Here is a 23,171-nt window from a genome sequence, read left to right as displayed (position 1 = left end):
TCCTGTTACAGACATTGTCAATGTGAATCACAGTGGTGACTCAAACAGACATGTCCTTTGCTCTTAAGGAAGGGCAGGACACAAGCAGACCAATGAGAGAGCATCAGTGGTGACATCTCTGACATGGAGCTGCAGGGTGGTCCCCAGGGCCGGGAGCAGGGTGGAAGCCTCAGAGGTGTAGGAAGGAAAGGCAACACACTTGAACCTCCCCTTATCCCATGATGCCTCCTGCTGAATGAAGATGTGAATAGGTCAGAAAGTCTAGACACAGACCCTGAGCAGAGGATGAGCCATGATTGGCATGGGGCTTGGAGACGAAAGGAAAATCACACACAAATGGCACCAGTTAGAAACATCTCAGCACCTCTGATCCCCCGAGAGTGAACACTGAATTGGATTTACCTTTCCCCCTCAGGACCGAGAGAACACAGTGAAACCTAAGTGCTTGTTAATTTAATTGCTCTTAGTAGGGCTGGCAATTCCTGAAGAACCTCATTCCTGAGTGTATTCCAGCCATATGCATGGCTCATGGCTGTGTTCACTGATCATTTACTAAATGACAAAGGTGTTTTTCTTTTCCTTTTTTTTTTTTTTGTGCCAGTTCTAGGGCTTGAACTCAGGGCCTGGGCACTGTCCTTGGGCTTTCTCAAGGCTACAGCTCTACCACTGGAGCCATAGCACCACTTCTGGTATTTTCTATGCAGGAATCGTGCAGGCTAGGCAAGCACTCTACCACTAGGCCAAACTCCCAGCCAGATGCTTGTTTTTGCATACACAATTTCCTTTGCCATCCACTTGCAGAATGGTGAGAGAGGAAAACAGTTCTCAAGGGAGCTCTGTGGTAAATAAGAATAAGCTCTGAGGGACAGATTACACCATTTTAGTTTCCTTACTTGATTTTCCCTCAGGAACCCTCTTCTTTAACATTGACTAAGAGTCAATGTTTCGGGGCCAGGAGTTTGGCTTACTGGTAGAGTGCTTGCCTAGCATGCATGAAGACCGGGGTTCAATTCCTCAGTTCCATATACATAGACAATAGCTGGAAGTGGTGCTGTGGCTCAAGTGGTAGAGCTCTAACCTTAAGAAAGTCCAAGGACAGTGCTCAAGCCCTGAGTTCAAGGCCCAGGACTGGCAAAAAAAAAAAAATCAATGTTTCTTATAGACTTGAAGAGTCATGCTTCTTGTAGACTCTATATATGTGTTCTCTTCTCCTGAAACCACCCTCTACTGGAGGGTCGCATAGCTGGGAGTGAGAGGAACTAAGTCACAAGTGTCTCATTTTCTAGTCAGCCTTGTTCTAGAGAGGGTAGAAATGGAGATGAATCTAGAGCATTTTAAAAGTAGAGGGACAGGGAAGTCTGCTGGGACAGGGGAGGAGGGCAGTTACTGAAATTAGATGATTTCACGGACATTTGCATACACACTGATGTATTTAAAACGTGTTGTGGATCTGCTGGATCACTGAGTTAAGAGTTGTATAAGTTTGTTCTTCAGAAGCAAAATACAAGGCATCACAGGAATGCTGGTTGTGGATCTTAGGCTGCAGGAGAGAAAGAAGACATCTGTGATGTGACTAGAGCCAGAGGACTGTGTGTGTGTCGCGTTGACTGTTGGGGGAAGAGGAGCAATCTTGTGTCTTGTAGAGACAGACCATGCTCTGTGACAGCATCTCTTCTTCTGGCTCCTGCCGAGGTGTTCCCCAGCTCCCTTCCCTCCCGCTGTGGCTGTGCACCTAGTTCTGGCTGAGAAGATATGGTGGGGCTGATGTGAATGTCTTCTATACCTGGCTCATGAACATAGATCCTGTGTGATTTTCCTCTCTGGGAGCAGAGATGGCCCCAAGATGGAAGGAGACAGCGCCCTATCATGTGTAACCTGTAGTGAAAACCAAGTGTTAGCTGAGAGTAAAAACTTACCAGATGAAAAGGCAGGAGTCCTCTGCTCAGATCATGAGGTATATAGCCATGAAGCAGGTATATCGCCTGCTTCCATCCTCACTTTCCTCTTCTGGGCTAAATAATAACAATGACAAAAAGGCTTTGTGTTTTGAAGATTTTAGTCACCTCTTTACCTGTGACTGAATATCAAGAGCTAGAATTGGAATGATGTTTAGACTGTATTTATAAGGGCTCTTCTTGGAAGAAGTTAAGCAAAGCTGTGGTGTGAGATAGTCATGTTCAGAACCAGAGGCTCCTGTGCCCACCCGAAGGGACAGGGGGAAGTGCTGTCTTCCTCCCATTCCCTACTGAGCACACCTGTCTTGAAACTGGGTGGGAAGGTGAGTTTTGTGGAGAGGGTACAGCTGGCCCCTCACCCACCTGTGACCGTCTAGGAAGTAAAGGACTGTGGGGCTGTCTGCAAGGATCCAGGCTGGATATGCTTTCTTCTTCACGGCACGGCTCTTTCCTGAGCTGGACCTCTTCCTGCCTTCCACAAATAGAGTGCATGGAGAGGAAAGACAGGAGGCGGCTTTGAAATCCTCTAGCCCTAGACTTTCAACTGAACTCGACATGTGGGTACAGCATGACAAACGGATGGGACCGATGGGCCCATATATGATTGAGAGAGAGAAAGAGAGAGGGCGGAGGAAAGAGACACAAAGGGGAAGAGGTGGAGGGGGGGAAGAAGGAGGGAAGGTGAGGGGAGAGCCAGCACATGACCTTGGGGGTCATGTGGGAGATGAGTGAAAACTCAGCGTGCTGCCCCCGGCTGGTGTTCTCAGGACTGGAGTTTGTGGCTAGTCCTTTTACATGGATACAGGCCTCAAAGAAAGCTAAGAAATATTGAATTTCCCAGCGGCAACTAAATGTTAGTTAAGTACACAGATACATGGTTGGTTGCTACATGTCATTTTTTCAGTTAAAAAGCTGAAGTGGAAGAGAAGGGAAGGGAAGGGCTTTGAGATCTTTCCATGCCATAAAATGCTTTTGTTTTCCCCAAAGTTATTTCACTGCAATTGATGGTGCAGTGAAGCTTGTGCTGGCCGGGCTTTGTCAGGGTAGAAATGGAACTGAAAAGTCCACTTAATCTACGGCTACTGAATGATCAAGGCTGAGGGGAGCCAGAGGCAGGCTTTTGTCTGAGTTATAAAGCAAGTCCTCTTACATGATTTTTACCTTTTTCTTTGAAGTCTTCTAGCAGGATAATACCCTTTCAAGTATTTATCATTTCCTTTTGTTGTTGCTTTATTTAGGTGAATAATGGCAACAAAATCAGAAAAAGCAAAAGCAAGCACCCAAATTACACCCCAGTCATCACAGAAGGAATACTACCAAACTGTCCACATTGCTCTCTGATTGAGCTCTTCAGCACACATTGACAGAATAGCACTGGAGACATTTTGTTTTGTTGTTCCTTCTACAGTTCAAGAATGTTTTAAATAATGAAATTGTTTGCCAACATTTGCCAGATAATTAACAGTGTCCAAGATAGCTGTTCTATTTCAAGTTCCCAAGGGGGTTGGTTAAGTGGTCTTTCCCACTGAGTGTGCTATAGGGTAAATAAATATTTTTAGTCTTCAATTCCAATAATGATCCATGGAAGTATGTTTGAAAAAGTATGCCCTAGTTTTTTATTGAGGTGAAGATAAATACTGAAAAAAAAGTTCTTTTAATGCTGCCTTGTGCCAAGGAATGCATTCATTGGTGAATCAAAGAGAGGTCAGCTTGTTAGAAATGACATAAAATTCATTTGGTTGTAACTAAGGGGAAAGTAAATTAATGATATTACTTTTGTTTCTTTTTGCTTACCTATTTCCGGGTAACCTCCATCTATCTACATGTTTGCAAAACATACTCGCTGTAATGGCCAGAATCCTAGCTCCATTCCTTATACACTTCCCTTGTTCCCTCCGAGGATTTCCTCTCCCACCAAGCTGACTACAACTGTCAGTACACAAGCCTGGGCCATCTGCACCCTTTCTGATCTACCGGGAGTAGACCCAGTACACCGAAAACAACTCAGGCCTAGGGACTGCCACCTGGTCCTAAAATCCAAAGTCAAGATGGATGATAAGCTACGGGAAAGTGGCTTCCTGGAGACCTTATCATGCCTCTGGCCCATTACTTCAGCTGCCAGGTAACATGCTATTTTTCTGGATACATTTGCTTAATCATAGATAGGACTCAGGCATTATAAAAAAAAATAACAAGTCCTTTTCCTTCTGAAAAATAAAAGGAGGTGCACCATTGGCTCCCAGGAGTATAAGTAGGCTTAATCCATCGTGGAAATGGAGTCAAGTTTTCAGTTGGGAAGTGAAGAATCTTCTTGAGTTTCACATGAAAGGTGACATTGCCGGTTGTGCGCCCGCCCTCCACACGCCCTGCAATGTGTCGTTACCAGAAACCCCAGCATCCCCAGTGTTTGTACTGGTCTTCACGTGCCTCGTGTGAAGACAGCAGTGTGCCCTGGGAACTGTGGAGTTCAGCTGGTAACCTCCAGTGATTTATCTAGCGCGAACAGATCTCTGCTTTTCTTCCTGGAAAACCACTGTCAGGGTTTTGAATGGCCTGTCTGATGAAGAATCCTCCAGTTTCATTATCGCTTCACCTTTCTGTCATAAAATATTACAGGTGATTGGTTCTGTCGTGATTTCAAGACCTAGCATTTGTCCTCTAACAATTAACACCATGCTCTCCAGCTGTATTGAGTGTGTGCGATGCCAAAGTGACCACGTGGCGGTGCTGCTCCGGTGTAGACTTGGTGAATGCTGGCCACGATGACGGACTGCAAATGACAGGGTGTTTACCCCTGCTGCTGCTGCTGCTGCAGCGACTGCAAATGACAGGGTGTTCACCCCTGCTGCTGCAGCGACTGCAAATGAGAGGTGTTTCACCCCTGCTGCTGCTGCAGCGACTGCAAATGACAGGGTGTTCACCCCTGCTGCTGCAGCGACTGCAAATGAGAGGTGTTTCACCCCTGCTGCTGCTGCTGCAGCGACGGCGGCTGGGCGCAGGCGGCTTGACCGGTGTGGAGTGACCGGTGTGGAGGGAGCGCGGTGACGGGATCGCCCTGCGGAGCCCCGGGGCGGCCCGGCGGACCAGGACGCACACGCCCGAGGTCTCCTCTGCTCCTGGGAGGAAGCCGCGCTGTTCACTGCCGGTGCCTTGTTCTTGATTTGCAGTGGTGGTGCCCTCTCATTGACGTTGACTACGAAATACCTCGAGGTCGGGGCAACACAGAACGTGGCTCACAGCATACGCTGCTCGAAACACCTCTCACGGCTGGGATAAAGCGCCCTCGCCCTTTGGTATCCTCGGGAGATGGTCACCGGGGTGTCCTTGCCCGGGACACCAGTACCCGCACAGGGTCGGTTTTCCTGTCCGCGTGTGTGGCCGCGCGAGCCCCGGGGCGGCGCCGACCTTACCGAGCGCGCTCCCCGCCCCGCCCCGCCGCGCCGCGCGCACGGCAGCACTTTCCCGTTACTCGGCGATGGCCCGGAACGCACGGACGCAGCTCCCGAGTCTGCGCTTGCCGAGCATCGTGAGCGGACGACGGGGCCGCGCGGCGCGGCGTGGCGCGGCGGAGGGCGCGGGCGCCCGTGGGCAGGCGCGAAGGGCAGCCCGCGGTGACGCCCCAGCGCTCCGAGGGTCCCCGGGCGGGACTGGGCGTGGCGAGGGCGCCGCGCAGGCCCGGCAGCTCCTCGGTGGGGCAGAACGGCCTTTCCCGGGGCGAGACGCCGCGGCTCCCCTGGCCGGCCGGGCGGGCGGGCGGGCGTGCGGAGCTGCGGAGCCGGGGCGGCCGGCAGGGGCCTGCGTTCCGGAGGGGCGGAGCCGGGGCGGCGGCTGGCGGCGGGCGGCCCCCACCCCGCCGCGGCCTGGGCTCCGGCGCCCCCGGCGGCGCGCGGGCGAACTGCGGCCTCCGCGGGCTGGGCGGCGGGGGCGGCGGGGACGAGAGCTCCGCCCGGCCGCCCCGCGCCCCGCTCAGATGCTGACCGGCACCGAGGACACCGAGCTGGCCCGGGACTCGCGCGTGGCGCGGCCGGGCATGGCGAGGCTGCAGGCCGACAGCCCCACGATGGCCTCGGGCAGCTCGTCGTCCTCCGTCCACTGGTCGAGCTCGGGGCTGAAGCTCTGCACGCACTTCTTGTAGCGCTTCTCGCCCTCGTTCCAGCCGCCCAGCAGGAAGGCGCGGCCGCCCAGCGCCGCGGCGCCCGCCGTGCTGGCACCCGTGGGCAGCGGCGCGGCCGGGCTCCAGCGCCGCGCGCCGGGGCTGTAGCTCTCCACGGCCAGCACGTCCACGCGCTCCCCGCGCGGGCCCAGCCGGCTGCCGCCCAGCACCAGCACGCGGCCGCCCAGCGCCAGCGCGCAGTGCCAGCCCCGCGGCGCGCCCAGCGCCGGCAGCTCCTGCCAGGCGTCGGCCGCCGGGTCGTAGGCGCACACGGAGCTGGAGTAGGCGCCGTCCACGTAGCCGCCGGTGACCAGCAGGCGGCCCTCAGCCACGGCGCTGGCGTGGCAGCAGCGCGCGGCCCGCATGGGCGCCCGCGGCAGCCACTGGTTGGTGGCGGGCACGTAGCACTCGAGCGAGGCCAGGCCGCCCTGCGCGTTGCGGCCGCCCGCGGCGTACAGCCGCCCGTCCAGCACGCTCAGGCTGAAGTGCGTGCGCTTCTGCGCCATGCTGCTCAGGTGGAGCCAGGTGTTGAAGCGGGGGTCGTACCTGAGGGCGAGGGAGGGGGTGAGCCGGGCGGGGCTTCCGCTCCCACCCTCCCCGATGTCACCCCTGCTCCTCCCGCCGATGTCACCCCTGCTCCTCCCGAGGTTCAGAGCCAGCCCGGGCACGAAAGACCCGGGGACTCCGACCTCCGAGGACCCCGGGGACGGCGCCCAGGCCAGGCCCGCAGGGTAACAGAGCCAGAGGCGAGCGGGCTGGAGGAGACGGCGGAGGGGGCCGGGGTCCACCCGCAGCCTCGCCGCTGACTCCACGCAAGCCCCGCTTTCTTTGGTCACAAAAAGAGGACATAATGTAGCCTTGAATTCCTTTTTTTCTTCTGGTCGGTGGTGGGCTTGAACCCGGGCTCATGGGTAGGTTTACCAACCTACCTCGAGCGTTGCCAGGGGCGCTGTCCCCGAGCTCCTCCGCTCCAGGCCGGCGCTCTACCACCTGAGCCACAGCACGGCTCTGGCTTTTTCCTATGAGGAGTTGAACCTGCTAGGTAAGCACTCCACCACTCCTGGCCCCTTGAATGCCATTTTTTGAAGATTTTATCATGCTTTTGCTCTTTGGGGGCATATATCAAAATGAGTTTTCTGCCATTCTTCAACTGTCACTGTTTTAACAAAATCATTCTGTTTGCTGATTATGAGTCAGACAGTTGCCAGCAGCAGCAACTCGAAAGAAATTTTGTGGGTTTTTTTTTTACCACTTCCTGTTAAAAACTGAGTTTGTACCCAATTCCTTTCAAAAGTCAGGGTAGAGGGGAAAATGGAAATGTGAATAGCTTCCTAGGGGTGTCTGAGTTCTTTGGTGCCAGGTTTTTCATCTATGATAGAAAAACAACCATGCCTTCTGTGCCCACCGAACGCTTCGGAAATGTTGACTGTGTGATACGTTTGGATGCATGTCACTGACAACCCTGCGCCCCTGAAAAGTGGCATCGTAATCATTATTAACCCTAATGATGGAAAGGTAATCCCCCCAACCCGGGGCCACACTCGAGGCCAAATACCTGCAAACACTGCTGACCGCATGCTTGGCTTGATTCCTCGCGTCATTCTGGTCTTCCCCACCAGCCACATAAAGAAATCCATCCATCACGGCCACACACTGATTAAAACTCTTGGCTGGCATTTCCGTCAGCTTGCTCCATCCGTTCTCAGGGTCTCTATACAAAACGTCTCTACTTGGGGACTTCTCGGTAAGGTCCGGCCGCCCTCCCACGGCCACCAGGACTTGGCAGCCCCCTCGGATTCGGGTCCGCCTCGACTGCAGCGTGTTCTGGTGATAGGGAAGCAGGTGGTAGTTCATAGCATCCACAAGAAGTTTGTGGCAGTCCGCGTCTTCCATCATTCTCGGCACAGACTGGACATAACTGACCAGGTCTTGAGCGGAGATGGTGCCAAAGCGGACGCTGCTCAGAAGATCGGCTGCGTGTTTCATTCTCTTTGGGTCAAATTCTAACCATTTCATTGCAGTCTGGAATGCTACGATCTCAGAAGGCAACTGTAAGTCGTCATCTACGAGCAGTTCATTTATTTGCTCAAACGTAAGTTTCAGGAACTGGTCTGATTCCGCGAATTCAATGAAGTTATCCCGTATAAACTTCTGGGCCGCCGCTTTGGCGGTTTTCAAGGCGTAGGTCTCGGCCACGTTGGCGACGTACATGCAGTTCTCCACGTTTATCTCCCGCGTGAGGAAGTCACTGCACATCTGCACCAGAGTGTGAACCTGCAGGTGGACGGCCGCAGACACCACACTTCCGATGGTGTACAGGGAGAGGCTCAGCCTTCCCGAGTAGGCGTAGCCGAGGACGGTGGCCAGGCCGAGCGGCGAGACGTCGTTGAGATCCACTCTCTGAGCTGATGGGTCTTTTTTGAGGACGTTGTAGAAGTACTCACTGCACGACGCCATCACCGACTTGTGAACATCAAAAGACTTGGTTTTGGTAGCGATGACAAGGTCACAGAGGAAGCTCTCTTGTCGCATTTGACTCAAGCCTTCCAGGAGGTTGGGGCCGTAAGAAGCATCTGCTAACTCAGAAGAAATGCAGCTGAGCCCATTGCCTCCCTCCAGAAGCTCATTCAAAGCACTTAGCTTGCTCAGGGGGCTCTCCTCCACAATTATGGTTGTCTCCTTGATGTCTGTTTTGTTCTTTTTGACAGGCTTCCTTTTGGGGGCCATATTGCCAGGCAAGAGCTTGCTAGAAAAGGAGAGAGGAGAAGAAAGGGAGGGAAGGGGAGAAGAGGAAAAAAGAGGAGGAGAGGAGAAAAATGGCATCGTTTAGATTGGGAATTTTTTTTTGACTTTGAAATCCCACATTGCAAAAACATTTTAAAGTTAATAATTTCATAATGGCATAAGATTGGTTCTCAAAATACATGCAAAAGAATGTAGATAATGTTCAAGCTACATGTACAGTTTGCAGTTTACTTCAGCATCAAGCACGAAGAGAAAAAAATGAGCATTGTCCCCAGAGGTGAGTTGCCAAATAGCTATTTTATCACAAAGAAACAATCCAGGTTCGACTGGACAGTAATTATCGAGTAGTTCTTAAACATCATTTGAAGGACACAGTCTAACTCTCATCGGAACATGGATTATCACCATGTTGAAGGTTTTCCTTGATGAAAATGTGAAAATTGAGGAACTCATGTAGATTTTCTCATTTTTTAAAATTTTTTGCCAGTCCTGGTGCATGAACTCAGGGCCTGAGCACTGTCCTTGGTCTTTCTCAAGGCTAGAGCTCTACCACTTGAGCCTCAGCACCACTTTCAGCTTTTTCTATGTATGTGGTACTGAGGAATTGAACCCGGGTCTTCGTGCATGCTAAGCAAGCACTCTACCACTAGGCCAAACTCTGGTCCTTTTTTTTTTTTTTTTGCCGGTTCTGGAGTTTGAACTCAGGGTCTGGGCACTGTCCCTGAGCCTGTCTGTGTCCAAGGCTAGCACTTGAGCCCAGCACCACTTCTAGCTCTTTCCGTGTATGTGGTACGGAAGAATCAAACCCAGGTCTTCATGCATGCTAGGCAAGCACTCTACCACTAGGCCATCTTCCTACCCCACCCCACCCCACATGTAAAATTTTAAATACTATTTTTTTTTTTTTTGGTACTGGGGACTGAACCCAGGTTGTTGAACTTGCTAGGCAAGTGATTTGCCACTGAGCCACATCCCAGCCCCAAACCTCTCACATTTTAAGAAACACATTTGCTGACATTGAGCAAGGGCCTCGTCACCAGCCAGCGGGGCCCTCCCTGAGGCCTGAAGACAGCCTCCACATCTCCACTCCCTACCACCTTCACCCCTTCCTGCGCCCTGGTGGGGAAGGACACAGACTCTGCCTCTGTTCCGTCCAGCCCAAATCGTCTTATTCACATTTATAGTTCTTTAAACTAGAGAATATGTTCCTTTTCTTAAAATTTTGCATCCAGTTTTCCAAATGTGCAAACTTTGCACATTTATAAATAGACTACAAAACCACCCCATTTTCGCGTTCACATGGCACTTGACTATTGAGTGTCTCTATGTTGAATCACTTGGGGGAAATTTAAAATATTTTGCACAGCAAGCAGCTATTAGAAGCCTTCTGCTGAGGGTAGCAGTTTTCTGGGATTGGTGAAACAGTGAAAAAACAGAATTTGTGCTAGAAAGAAGTCGTGACAAACTTAAAAATTATACCAAGAGCACCACAGAAGCACAGCACAGTGAATGACAATGCCCTGCTTGCATTTCTGGAAGAGCCCACAGGGCCAATATTTTATTTACGCACATCTAAACACTTGTATCTGGAGGAGATACTGACCTTAATGGGTAGTCTAGATGCTTCTGACTGAAAGCAAAGCATTTCTGTGCCCAACAATGAAATGTTTTGTGGGTAGCATGTAGGGATATTTCAATTAGCTACTACCCAGAATACACTCAGGCCACAGTGCTGGAGTGGAGGCCCAGAGACTGGTTCTGACATACACGCTGGAACTTGAGAAAACTCGGGACAGCTGGTTAAGGTCAGGTTAGCACAGAACATGGTGCCTCCATTTGCCAGGACTTAGGGATGCAAAGTAGAGGACTTCCTTGTGGAGTGATGTTGGATCGGGAGCACCGTGGAATGGACGAGAGCAGCTGTGTTCTGTTTGGGGCCCTGCTGCGCAGAGGCCCTGCTGCTCTCGTGCTTGGCAGATCAAAACCCAGAGGCTCCTGAGTGAGATGTCTGACTCCTCACACTGGCACTTTCTGGGGAGTCCAGTCTGGAGTCTGTGACGCTGCGCTCCCACACACACACACACACACTCTACAACAACAACTACTACTACTACAACTTGGCCAACCATCATATTTAAGTTAAAGACAGGGTGGTTTCAGAGGAGAGAAACTATAAGTGGCAGCCTAGGAGGACATGTCGAAGGAACGAATAATAATTGAATTCCGTTTCACTCACTCATTTGGACTCATGGTACTGGGCCTTAAGGCCAATTATATGTGCCAATAAAAGGTGTCTGGAGAGGAAGTGAATAATTAAGGTAATTTTTACAGGGGAACTAGGTCAGAGATGAACATGTAGTGATTTGTACAGACACTTCCACCGTGTTCTGGGGTCAGATGGTGGCTGGTCATCCGGGGGTAGAAACAGGGAGAGTCACAGGGTAGCCAGGGGAGGTGGAAGAACAGGCTTCCTGCACCGTTCACAGCAGCCACCCTGCCCGCTGGACACGGGGAATAACTCGTTATCACTTTCTGTTTTCAACGAACTCAGCTGAAAGTTCAATGAGGTTTTACTAAAAACAAAAACAAACAAAAAAAACAACAACCATATATCCATATGTATATATATGGGCCAGGAGTTTGGCCTAGTGGTAGCGTGCTTGCCTAGCATGCACAAAGACTTGAGTTCGATTCCTTGGTACCACATGCAAAGAAAAGCTGGAAGTGGTGCTGTGGCTCAAGTGGTAGAGCACTAGTCTTATGGAAAGCCCAAGGACAGTGCTCAGGCCCTGAGTTCAGTCCCCAGGACTGGCAAAAAAAAAAAAAAAAGTGTGTGTGTGTGTGTGTGTGTGTGTGTGTGTGTGTGTGTGTGTGTGTGCATATGTATCTTGTTTTCTTTTTTCTTGTGTCAAGCTAATGCTCTGAGCCCAGCTGCAAAGGGTGCCTGACCTTGGTAAAGGGAGACCTCTACTCAAGGTATCTTCACTCTGAGGACACTGTGCTAAGCTGTGTGTTGTCTGGGAGAGTTTTAAAACTACTCAGGCTTGGTCACCTCTTTCTGCCTAGAGGGGCTCTGATGAGTATCTCCCTTTAGGGCCAAAGGGAGGAAAGACTGTGGAGACCTGTCTGGGGAGTCCCGGTAGCTGTGCTTTCCACCAGGCCCTACCATAGTAAGAATGCCAGAGTGAGGAGCTGAGGTTGTGCCACGGCGAGAGCGGCTACTAGAGGCACTGCCAGTCCCCTTCTGGCTCTTCCTTTTTGGGTCAGAGAAGAGACTGTGCCAAGAGTCGGGAGAGTAATAGAAGGGGTTCTAGCCTTCATGCCTTGGTGGGAGCCCAGAGACCCCATCGCTGGCTATGGGTGCCACAGCCCTGTCCCACCTTGCAGGCCTGTAGGAAGAGCCACACGTTCGCATTTCCACGTTGTGTCCCCACAGCCCACCTAGGGTCCTGGCTCTGGGGCCATGCCCATGATGACAGAGCCAGCAATCAGTGCTCGCCAAGTGCTGGGCATGGAGCCATATTCACCCTTTACATCAGTCCAACTCAAGGATGCAAATTGCTTATTCTTTACCGTAAGTCACCACACGGGAATCTGTGCTGCATGATCAAGTGGCGCTCCCACCCTACCTAACGTGGTTGCAGATCGGACGTGTCCACGCCAGCTGGCTGACTGTGGAGCGCTGGCTCGTGTACTTTACTTCCATTTGTTTTTAAATTTAAATATTACAGAACTCCTAAAGGGGAGGTTATATTGTGCCTATGTTACATGTGAAGGAATTGAGGCTTAGAAAAACTAAAAAAGCAGCTTGTCAATGGTCATATAAGTAGGTGTGTCGTGTGTCCTCTGTGTGTGTGTGCGCGCGTGTGCACGTGTGTGTGCATGTGTGTGTGTCCGTGTGTGTCCTCTGTGTGTGTGTGTGCGCGTGTGTGCTCGTGTGTGTCTGTGTGTGTCCTCTGTGTGTGTGTGTGCCCGTGTGTGTCCGTGTGTGTCCTCTGTGTGTGTGTGCACGTGTGTGTTGTATGTGTGTGTGTGCATGTGTGTGTGTCCGTGTGTGTTGTATGTGTGTGTGTGCATGTGTGTGTGTCCGTGTGTGTCCTCTGTGTGTGTGTGAGTGTGTGTGTTGTATGTGTGTGTGCATGTGTGTGTCCGTGTTTGTCCTCTGTGTATGTGTGTGTCCTCTGTGTGTGTGCACGTGCGCGTGTGTGCACGTGTGTGTGTGTGTGTGTATGTGTGCGTGGTTTGTTCCCAGGTGGAACCCTGGCCCTGCTTCACCTGTCTCTAATCCAGGGGAGGTTAAAACCTGCAGGAGATGCAGAATTGGATTTCCCAGTTTGAGAAAACAGACTCGAGTGAGGCAGAGCTGAGAGTTATAATATCAGATTCAGGGTATGAAGAACACAAAACAGTTCTCTCTAGTTCCAACTTTTTTGAGTACAAAAGACGTTTTTTTATGCACAAATCCCATGAATTTCTCTGTCTTTTTAAGGAAAGGAAAGATACAAAATTTTAAGATTGGGTCAGTCAAAAATATAAATAGGTTCAAAGAAGACTCTCATGAGTCTTCAGATTAGATGAAATATGTAATTACCATTTTTTGTTTAAAAATACTGTCAATCTATTGGCTTAAAGAACAGATACTGTATCTAAATTTTATTGACCAAACATACACAAAATTAACTGCAGTTCTCTAAATATAGGATAAAAGGATCCAGTGCAATTTAAAAAAAATTTTTTTTGCCAGTCATGGGGCAAGGCACTCTCCTTGGACTTTTTCTCAAGGCTAGAGCTCTACCACTTGCAGCTTTTTCTTTTCTATGTATGTGGTACTGAGGAATCGAACCTGGGTCTTCATGCATGCTAAGCAAGCACTCTACCACTAGGCCAAACTCCCAGCCCTCTAGTACAGTTTTTAAAAAAATACTTCGGAGTTAGTGAAAGTTTGTAAAATTTCTCTTTCCTAGTATTTTGTATTTGTTAAAGCAAACAGGACTGCCGATTGAATTTTTAAGATTTTGACATTTTTTTGATCACAGCACAGCTGAAAACTGAGTTTAATATTCCTGTTCCTCCTCTAACCATTTGATAGGCCTGAGAGTCTAGTTTGATCACCTGTCACAAAGGAGGCGTCCCTTTCTGTTTTAAAACTAGGGAGTTGGGAACACACTTGGCTTCTGCTCCCAGAGTGCCCGGGTCTGCCCTGCATCAGCTCAGTTCTCCCCTCCAGTTGGCTTTCTACAGCCCAGTCAATGTTCACGATTGGTTTCCAGTTAAATTTACTGCAGTAATAAAAGATGATTTGTGGTTTCACTGCTAGATAAAGTAGGTCTGTCTTTTATCTTGCATCCCAGCTATGAACTGGATTTTGGAGTGGTCAGGGAGCCATGCAGAATCCTGAAGCCTGTCTCGCCTGTTTCTCAAGTGCTTCTGGGTAGTTCTGGGCTTCTTTCATGGGGTAAGTTAAAAGGCCCATGGTCCAGCCACTGGACCGAGGGTGGTGTTGCTAAGAAGTGATAACACAGTTGTACCTTCATCTATAAGAATGCTGGGACTCTTTCTGCTCCACCTGTCCCTGGTGAAGTGCTTTGAAGTAGTTACAGAAAAGGGTAGAGCCGGGAATGTGGCCTAGTGGTAGAGTGCTCGCATAGCAGGCACTAAGACATGGGCTCCATTCCTTGGTACCACATCTATGGAAAAAGCTGGAAGTGGTGCTGTGGCTCAAGTGATAGAGCTCTAACCTTGAGAAAACCCAAGGACAGTGCTCAGGCTCTGAGCTTAAGCCCAGGACTGGCAAAGAAGAAAAAGGAGGAGGAGGAAGAGGAGGAGGGGGAGGAGGAAGGGAGAGAAGGAGAAGAAGAAGAAGAAGAAGAAGAAGAAGAAGAAGAAGAAGAAGAAGAAGAAGAAGAAGAAGAAGAAAAAGAAAAGAAGAAGAAGAAGAGTTGTCATGCAGTTATAGAAATGACCGTGTCACCTTAGATTTCAGAACCCCCTCTCCTGCTCTGCACTGTGCCTCCTAGAGAGATGCTGTACACAGCCAATGAAAAGCCACATGTGCTGAGCTGTCACTGTCACTGTCATTCTAAGCCAAAGGAGCTGGGATCCCAAAATGTCTTCTTGCCAAGGGTGCGAATCAGCTGTGCCTGCTCCCTGTCCCTGCCACATTCCACGGGCTGCATCTGTCTGAGGCCGTCAGCGCTGCCTCCCGGAATAGAAACGGGCCTGGCCGCACTGGTCTTTCTAATTAAGTCCAAGTGAAGGGGGGGGGGGTTTCCATCCCATTTCATCTCAAGATGACTTTTACCATGAAACCTGCACTACCACAGCCCTATGTGTACTCATAAATACCTTTTGGTCAAAAAACAAATTTGAGGTATTTGCAGAAGGATTTCTATTTTGTCAGTGATTCTATTTCTCTTGTCAAAGAGTTGTCTGATTTTTATGCTGCCAGTTTAGTTAACGCTAATGACATTATCACTGAGCAGGCACCAGATGCACAAATGGATTCTAATATAAAATAAAGATGGAACGCAAAGCTTTGTGAACAAAACCTTACATTTTCTCTTCTTTTTTTCTCTACAAGGTAGAAGCAACACTTATAAGGTTGGGTGGCTAAAATGAACGTTAGAAATTAAATGATTCTATAAAGTGACGCTCCATCCATGCTTTCCTGTGACTGGGTCAGTTTCTCGACTTACCACATTTCTCAAATTCCAAAACCAGTTCTCTGCCTCCCAACTTGAGACCAGGGACCCCCTGCTCAGGACCGGAGCCCTGAGACAGCCCGGCTCGCTTCCCCCCCCAGGCGCCATACACACCCCAGGATCCAGACGACAGCCGCTGCTGAGGGTGGTCCAGCTCCTCTCCCTCCTGGGAAGTGACGGCCAGCCTGGCTGCTCAGCGCTCACGTCCTAGCCGCCGGCCCCTCCTGGGAAGACCTCTGTGGAGAGACAGGGAGGGAGGGAGGAGGGCGGGAGCCACCAGCAGCCACCTGACAGGCCTTTAGAGGACAGGCGGGCCTGGGCGCCAGCCCTCTCTCCCTCTTTGGCCTTCAACTGCAAGCTCTCCAGGGCGGAGGGCGGAGCTCTGGTTGGTGGAGAGGGGTTGGGTTTCTTGACCTGGCCACTTTCTTCTCCTTTTTTTTTTCTTCTTTTCTTTTTTCTCTTTAAGTCAACCTGTAATTGAAGAAAGAAACCCCACAGAGGTTTAGTTCCTTGAAGCAGGGATTTGGGTAGAAGAAGATGTTGGTAAAAACTAGTGTCTAGGAAAGTAATAGCCTGGTCATCTCAGGTCCTTTGAGAAGACTGTGGCTATAAATAGACAGTTCTTTAGAGAAGGAGCACATGTTCACCAGGACACAGGACTTTCGGTAGTACTTCAGTATGACTTTAATAAAGCCAGTTAATGAGCAGGTCTCATTTATCCAGTGATAAACACCGACCGTCCCTACACACGAGTGTATATACTCTTACCACAGTTCATGGGAGAAAAACAACTCAGACAGTCCCAACTGACCCAAAGCTTTTTAACAGGCACCAGGAGTGTGATGTGTGCTTCAAGCATTAACAGGATAATCAGCGCCAATAATGGAAAAATAGATCATGGAAAATAAATGTTCTAATTATTCCTCCTTCGTCAGATGATATGTTGAGCCCTTCCTTATCACCGTGGCATGCGGAGAACTTTCCCGCATTCTGGAAAAATAGGCTGGGTGGGAGAAACCTTCAGAAATGATATCTATTGGGGATACCTAAGGAAAGGAGGCGAGGCCCCTGGGGCGGGGGCCGGAAGCTGTTGTGCAGCAAAAGGAGTCACTGTCGGTGTCGCCTGCCCCACAGATGGGTGGAAACTCCAGGAAAATAAAGTAAGAGGAAGCACAGTGCAGATAAGAACTGGGGCGGCTGATGAAAGCGGCTTCCCTCCAGCTAATCAGTGCCCACAACTGGGCTGACGAGCAAGGTAGAAGAGTCTCCAGTCTTATGGGGAGCCTGTGCTGGATCGTCTCCGATGTCTTCCCCACTGGAAGGAGCCATGAGTCTAGGTGTCACCTCTGGTTTTCCTGACACCTGTGAACCCATCAGACAGCATCTGTCCTAGTTACCACATCTGCTGCATCTCCAGCTGGGTTTGCAGTAGCGAGACCTACTTTGATTAGTTCCTGGCTTCTAGTCATGTCTCTCCAGCACAAAATGCATCAGAAATAAGTCAGACGAGTTTACTTAATCGTGAATCAGTGGTAAAGAGATCCTTCATTTGTTTAGGCGATCTTGCTCTTGTTTTAGAGACTGGGTTTTTGCATCTTGGCTCCAAATTCCTGAGTTCAAGAGACCCTCCTGCCCTGCTCCTCAGCAGCTGGGACTACAGGCGCATGCCGCTGTACTGCAGGCACGGGTACCTTGAGGCAGGTAAGCCACAAAAGCATAAAAATGCTCCTTTTACTCAAGTAAAAACGGGCCTTTTGTTAGTGTCTGTCATAGCAATGGCAGTGGAAGGGGTCTTCTGGAAACATCTATTGGCCCCAGTGCCTCAAGAGTGTACATGATCAATTCTGCTTCTACCAGAGCAGCACTGAGACGGTCCTTTCCATAGGTGGAGGCAGAAACACAACAGGAAGAACAAATGGTCAACAGCAAAAAAAAAAAAAGAGAGAAAATCTAAGAGATGCTTTACTCAGAAACCGTATTTAAGAGTACCCACCATATGCAGACATTCAGCAGTTGCTAGAATGAGGGCAGGTGACAGCTGGCCTAGCAACTGGAGGGCAGATTGTAGTTAGGACAGGAAACTAGGTTGTCCTGGTTAAAGCAAGGGGGCCTGTTCCATTTCTTGAATGAAAACGAGATTGGCAGTGTAGACAGCGCATGTCGACATCTGGAGGTGTTGTCAGAAGAATTCTGAGGACGCAGGGGTCCCATCTCCCTGCTGGGCCTCTGAGCCACAGTTGGTTCAAGTGCAAGTCCCACGAGGGCAAGGACAGTTACCTGTTGGGTTCACTAGTGAACCTCAAATGTGCGAGGCTGTTTTTGGCAGAAAGGAGATGGCGAATCATTGCTCACTGATTGGACAAGTGCACGACGCTCATACCTGACGTGAAAACAGTGAAGTCGCAGAGCAGGAGAGCTGAGCGCGTGTGTGAGAAATGACTCACGGAAGACCACAGAACGGAGGCAAGAAAGGGCAAAGTGAGTTCTGCAGGCAGGAATCCCTGCTGGGCTTAAATGAGAGCCCGAGTGTGCCGGACCCTCGGAGGCACTTTTTACTTACCTTGGGAAGGGTTGGTTGTTCTGGAAGAGCGGTGCCCATTCTACACTGCCCTGTGGGTAGCCTCCTTGCTCCTCCTTGCTCTTACTTTTCACGCACTAAGGTGAACTCAGCTCTGCTAAACTTGGGATTTTCTCCACACGGTCGGTGGAGTGCCTGTCTAGACTCTTGCTCCATTAAGCCATTTTGTAATTTGTCTTTTTTTTCTTACATTGATGCATCCTCCTCTGTTGTATGCGCTCTCGTGTCACCTTCCAAGTTTGTTTTTACAATTTTTCATTCATGTTTCATTTTTACATACTTGAATGTGTCATTTTTTCATTGATTTAATTATTTAGAACAGCCTCAGCCCAAGATTATAAACTGTGTTTTCCTGGCCGGGTGCCTGGGACTCATCCCTGCAATGAAGCTTCTCAGGTGGCTGAGATCTGAAGACTGCCGCTCAAAATTAGCCTGGCAGAAAAGCCCGTGAGACTTCTTTTTCTTGGTCATGGAGCTTGAATTCAGGACCTGGGAACAGTCCCTGAGCTCTTTTGCTCGAAGTGAGCGCTCTACCACGTTGAGTAGCTAGGAGGACAGGTGGGAGCCACCAGCCTCTGGCTGTTCACGACTTTCTGAGATGCTTCAATTCCACAGAGATTGGCGCTAGGAAGGAGCTTGGAGTAAACGCTAGGCTGGCATCCCTGCTCAAATGGAAATGATCTACAGAGTCTGCAAGTGGCAGCTAAATACATTCAAAATCTCTGAGAGGCTTTTGCCATAGGTTGTGATCCATCTTGATGAATGGCTTTGCACCTGCTTATCTGAAGAATCTTAAAATGATAATCCCAAGAGATCAGAGATAAGGGAGGGTTTGTGTGTGAGTAAGGCGGTCAAGTTTGTGGGGACTTAGAGAGATGTTAGGGACGGTGGGGCAATGATAGAGGTGGTAGAGACGCTTCTCCGAGAATTCCCGCCGCTTGAACAGGCTTCGTGTTTGCCTTATGAAGAGGGTCTTGGCCCATTTTTAGCATAACTTGATATGGCTAGCGGTGGTGATCTCAGCTTCTGGTTTTCATTTTTAAACATGAAAATTAAAGACACCATACTCAGGATGTGTCTCACGAAGGTGGCCACGGGGCCAGGCACTTCCCAGAGGCTGGTAGCAGAGTCTATCACCAAGGCAGAGTGCCAGGCAGGCTTCAAATCTGTGGCTTTCTTCTCTAACAAGTGAAATTCCCAGGTGATAGACTGGCTCAAGTCTGGCAGAGCTAAGCTGTGTCCTGTCTATCTCCCGTGAATTTCTGGAGTATTACACATGGAGAGCCATCACTGTTTGCTCACAGCTGACATGCAGCTATAGCAGCTTCGTTTGTTGCACTGGCCTGCCAGTGCTAAAAAAAGAACTCATTTCACCAGTGGCTCAGATTACCGATTAAGCAGGCTCCAACTTTAACCATACTAAAATTGACTGATAACTCTGTTCCTTGAAAATGGTACCTCGAATGTGGTAGGCAACCAATCAACACATGGTAGATGGAGGAATAAAGCTCTTTCAATCAGTGTTTATGAGACCAGCAGGGGTACAAAGAGGAAAGACGGGAAGGGCTGCAGGGTTTAAAGCTTGTAATACAAGGTCAGCTAATATTAGCCCTATGACACCAGAATCCATTCAGTTCCTCAGTCCTAAGACCAAGCGGGGTCCTGGCCACTCCACTCCCTCTCTGAACACTGGCCAGCATGTAGCCACATCTGCTACATTCACGCCCAGGACGATTCCAGTAGCTCCTGGTCGACTCAGCAGCCACCTACGTGATTCTGGCTCCTTCTTGGCCCACAACCTGTAGTGAAATCCCTCACCAGGAGCCACGGGGGCCTCCCTGACGGGCCTCTGCCTCCCACTCCCAGAGCCTCCTGGCCATTCTGCCTCACCTCCTACAATGCTCCGGACAGGCTGGCCTGCTTTTGCTTCCTTAAACACATAACTTCCTCGGCCCATTCCCTCTGTCTTGAGAGTCCCTCCCCACTGAAGTCATCTCCTGAGGAATGTCCTCCTGGCCTATCCAGGTGTCTTCATCTGGTTATCCTGCATGACTCCATACAAGGCATGGATCGCTCTCTTACATTCTGCATTCTTTGCTTACTGTCGGTCTCCATCACAGAGGCACTAAGCCTCTCCTCCTCCTCCTTCTTCTCCTCCTCCCCCTCCTCCTCTTTCTCTTCCTCCTCCTCCTCCTTCTTCTTTTTTTACCAGTCCTGGGCTTGAGCTCAGGGCCTGAGCACTGTCCTTGGACTTTCTCGAGGCTAGAGCTCTACCACTTGAGCCACAGCACCACTTCCAGCTTTTTTCTATGTATGTGGTACCAAGGAATGGAACTCGGGTCTTCGTGCATGCTAGACAAGCACTCTACCACTAGGCCACACTCTTGGCCCCGATTTTTTTTTTTTTTTTTTGCCAGTCCTGGGCCATGAACTCGAGGCCTGAGCACTGTCCTTGGGCTTTCTCAAGGTTAGAGCTGTACCACTAGAGCCGTAGCACCATTTCCAGCTTTTTTTCTATGTATGTGGTACTGAGGAATGGAGCCTGGGGTCTTTGTGCATGCTAGGCAAGACCTCTACCAGTACGCCACACTCGCGGCCCGAGGGCCTGTTTTGTGGGGCCTGTAATCAGCTTCCCATGATCCTCTCGGAACGTATGAATGTGGGAGAGGCGCAAACGTTAAAGAGGGACACTACCCAGTGTCAGCGAGTGCTTAGCTCTCCAGGGAACCATGTCTTGATGCACTCACTGCTCCCAGCAACAAATCCTTGTCGTTAGATCAATGTCTTTCTTAAGTGACTCCAACATGAAAAGGCCTGTCCTTAACAACATTTAAGAATTAAACAAGTCCAATGAAACCAATTGTCTCTGTAGGCCTTGTTTAAAGGGCTGCCTCGCAGTCACAGATGGTTGCCTGGCTGGGAAACTGTTTTGAAGAGTGTGGCTTTGCAGCATGGCATGGACAGCATGCTGATTATGTGTGCAGGCGGCGTGGGTCACAGGTGGGCCTCCTTTGAAGGGTGCCCTGGAGGGTGGGTCGGGAGCTTCACGTTTGCAGGCCTGACTTTTAAAAGTGGTCTGAGCGCATTTCCAGGCGTGTCACACTGCTCTCAAGAACGAGGACAGCTGCATCCACCGTGGAGTGGACACAAGCTTATTTACACTTGGCAGTGTGGGCGTCAGACTCAACCCTGAGGTTCAAGAACATGGCTTCTGCCTACTTTCAACTGTTCTAATCAGAAATGGAGATGAATGAACTTTTCTGTACTTGTCTCATCTGTGCATTAGCGATAACCACGTCCTCGCCAGGTTATTTCTGAGCTACTACAGATAAGGAGCTAAGAGCCTGGTCTCACCCAATGGCATAATCCTTCACAGAGAGAGGCTAAGGGAGCGTGCTTAGACCCAGCACCAGGTATCGCTGGCTCGCTTGGAAGAGTCATCTCCATCTGCCTTGACTGCACTGAGCTCCGGTGAGTGCTAAGACGAGTGTGCGAGCTACAGGGTTTCAGCACTGACCGGCAGTGCTCAAGGTAAGGGGATGTAGAAGTGCTAGAGCCCACCGGGAGCTGGGGAGAGCTGTTCAGTGGGTACTCATTGACAGCGCCGCCCTAGAGCCATCGAGTAAGAAGTACATGAATAATCTGCGGTTACGCAGTCTGCTACCTTATTCTCCATGCTTGACTTACTGTCTGGGGAGAGAGACAGTTACCTTGAGAAATGTTAGGCCAGAACTTAAAAAAAAAAAAGTAACATGCCATGGACTTTGGGGGTCAGAAATTTTATTTCTTATGAAGCAACCACGGCGGTGACTGTCTTCTCTTTTTAATTCCTGGCTCACCTTTCACTTTTATTCTTCTAAGACAAAACAGAGTGGTTCTGTTGGTTTTGGTGCAGCACTCAAAGGGTGGTGGAATTTGTGGACAGACCATGGAGGGCCAGGAGGCCTGTGGGGATGGCAGGGTGGGTGAATCGGTACCCATCAGGAGAGCAAGCAACCCCTGGTCTACCTGTGAGGAGGAAATGAATTTCATTCTTTTGTGCCAGTACTGGGACTTGAATTCAGAGCCTTTGGTCTTACTCACTTTTTTTTCTCACAGCTGGCACTCTACCACTTGAGCCATCCCTCTAATACAGATTTTTGCAGGCTAATTGGAGGTGGAGTCTTGTAGACTTTTCTACCCAGAAATTGCTTTAAACCTCAATCCTCCAGGCCTCAACTTCCTGAATAGCTTAGATTGCAGGTTTGAGCAACCATAAGACTGAAATCTGGCTGTTCATGAGACTGAAATCTGAGGATTTCAGGTAGTAAAATCTTATCTCCAGGTAATTACCAAGAAGCTAGAAGTGGAGATGTGGCCTAAGTGTTAGAGTGCCAACCCTGGAGCAGAGGAGCTCAGGGACAGTGCCCAGGCTCTGTTCACTGTGTAAAGAAATTCCCTATTTCCTGTCTGCAATTTTATTTGATGTCATTAAAAGTAATTTTTATTTATAACTGCTAAAATGAGCTCTCTTCCCTTAGATTTGTCCTCCCCGCCCCCCCTCCCCTAATAACTGAACCTGAACTGGCTTGGAGGACTTCTTTTTCTCTTGCCCTGTCCTGTTGGCCAGTTCTAAACCTGGAGGCAGAGGGAGCCCGGGCTCGGTTTTTCTACTTCCTCAGTTCTGCTTTAATTTCATCATATGGGTCCTTTACATTCTTAGTTAATTCCTAAGTACTTTATTTTCTTTGCGGCTATTGCAAAAGGAGTTGCTTTCCTGATTTCTACCTTGCTCCTCTCATTGTTGGCATACAGGAAAGCAGTTTATTTTTGAGGGTTAATTTTATTCTTGGTTGGTTTTTTTTGTGGGGGGAGGCCAGTCCTGGGCTTGGGCTCAGGGCTTGAGCACTGTCCTTGGACTTTTTCAAGGCTAGCACTCTACCACTTGAGCCTCAGCACCACTTCTGGCTTTTTGCTATGTATGTGGTATCGAGGAATCGAGCCCGGGTCTTCATGCATGCTAGGCAAGCTTTCTACCACTAGGCCGAATTCCTGGCCCC

At 49.9% G+C, this 23,171-nt stretch overlaps 1 protein-coding gene and 1 long non-coding RNA gene across 4 annotated transcripts in view; one reads left to right on the top strand and one right to left on the bottom strand.

Annotated features, from left to right (window-relative positions):
• Positions 1-3,934, top strand: part of LOC150047559 (uncharacterized) — a 54,993-nt gene extending 51,059 nt beyond the window's left edge. For all 3 annotated transcript variants that reach the window (XR_016539274.1, XR_016539275.1, XR_016539271.1), the window contains one exon: positions 3,194-3,934. This is a non-coding gene — a long non-coding RNA (uncharacterized LOC150047559). The remainder of the gene's footprint in view (positions 1-3,193) is intronic.
• Positions 3,935-5,921: 1,987 nt separating this feature from the next.
• Klhl31 (kelch like family member 31) lies at positions 5,922-8,835 on the bottom strand. The gene is made up of 2 exons (XM_090355286.1): positions 7,664-8,835; positions 5,922-6,654 (listed from the first exon to the last, which is right to left on the bottom strand). The coding sequence occupies exons 1-2, from the start codon at positions 8,833-8,835 to the stop codon at positions 5,922-5,924; spliced, it is 1,905 nt and encodes a 634-aa protein (XP_090211412.1).
• Between the last annotated feature and the right edge of the window lie 14,336 nt (positions 8,836-23,171).

This window comes from Megascapheus bottae, chromosome 22 (genome assembly GCF_031878675.1).
Source record: "Megascapheus bottae isolate mThoBot1 chromosome 22, mThoBot2.hap1, whole genome shotgun sequence".
Taxonomy (NCBI): Eukaryota; Metazoa; Chordata; class Mammalia; order Rodentia; family Geomyidae; genus Megascapheus; species Megascapheus bottae.
The sequence above is the reverse complement of the archived record's forward strand: the minus strand, read 5'-3'. Positions and strand labels throughout refer to the sequence as shown.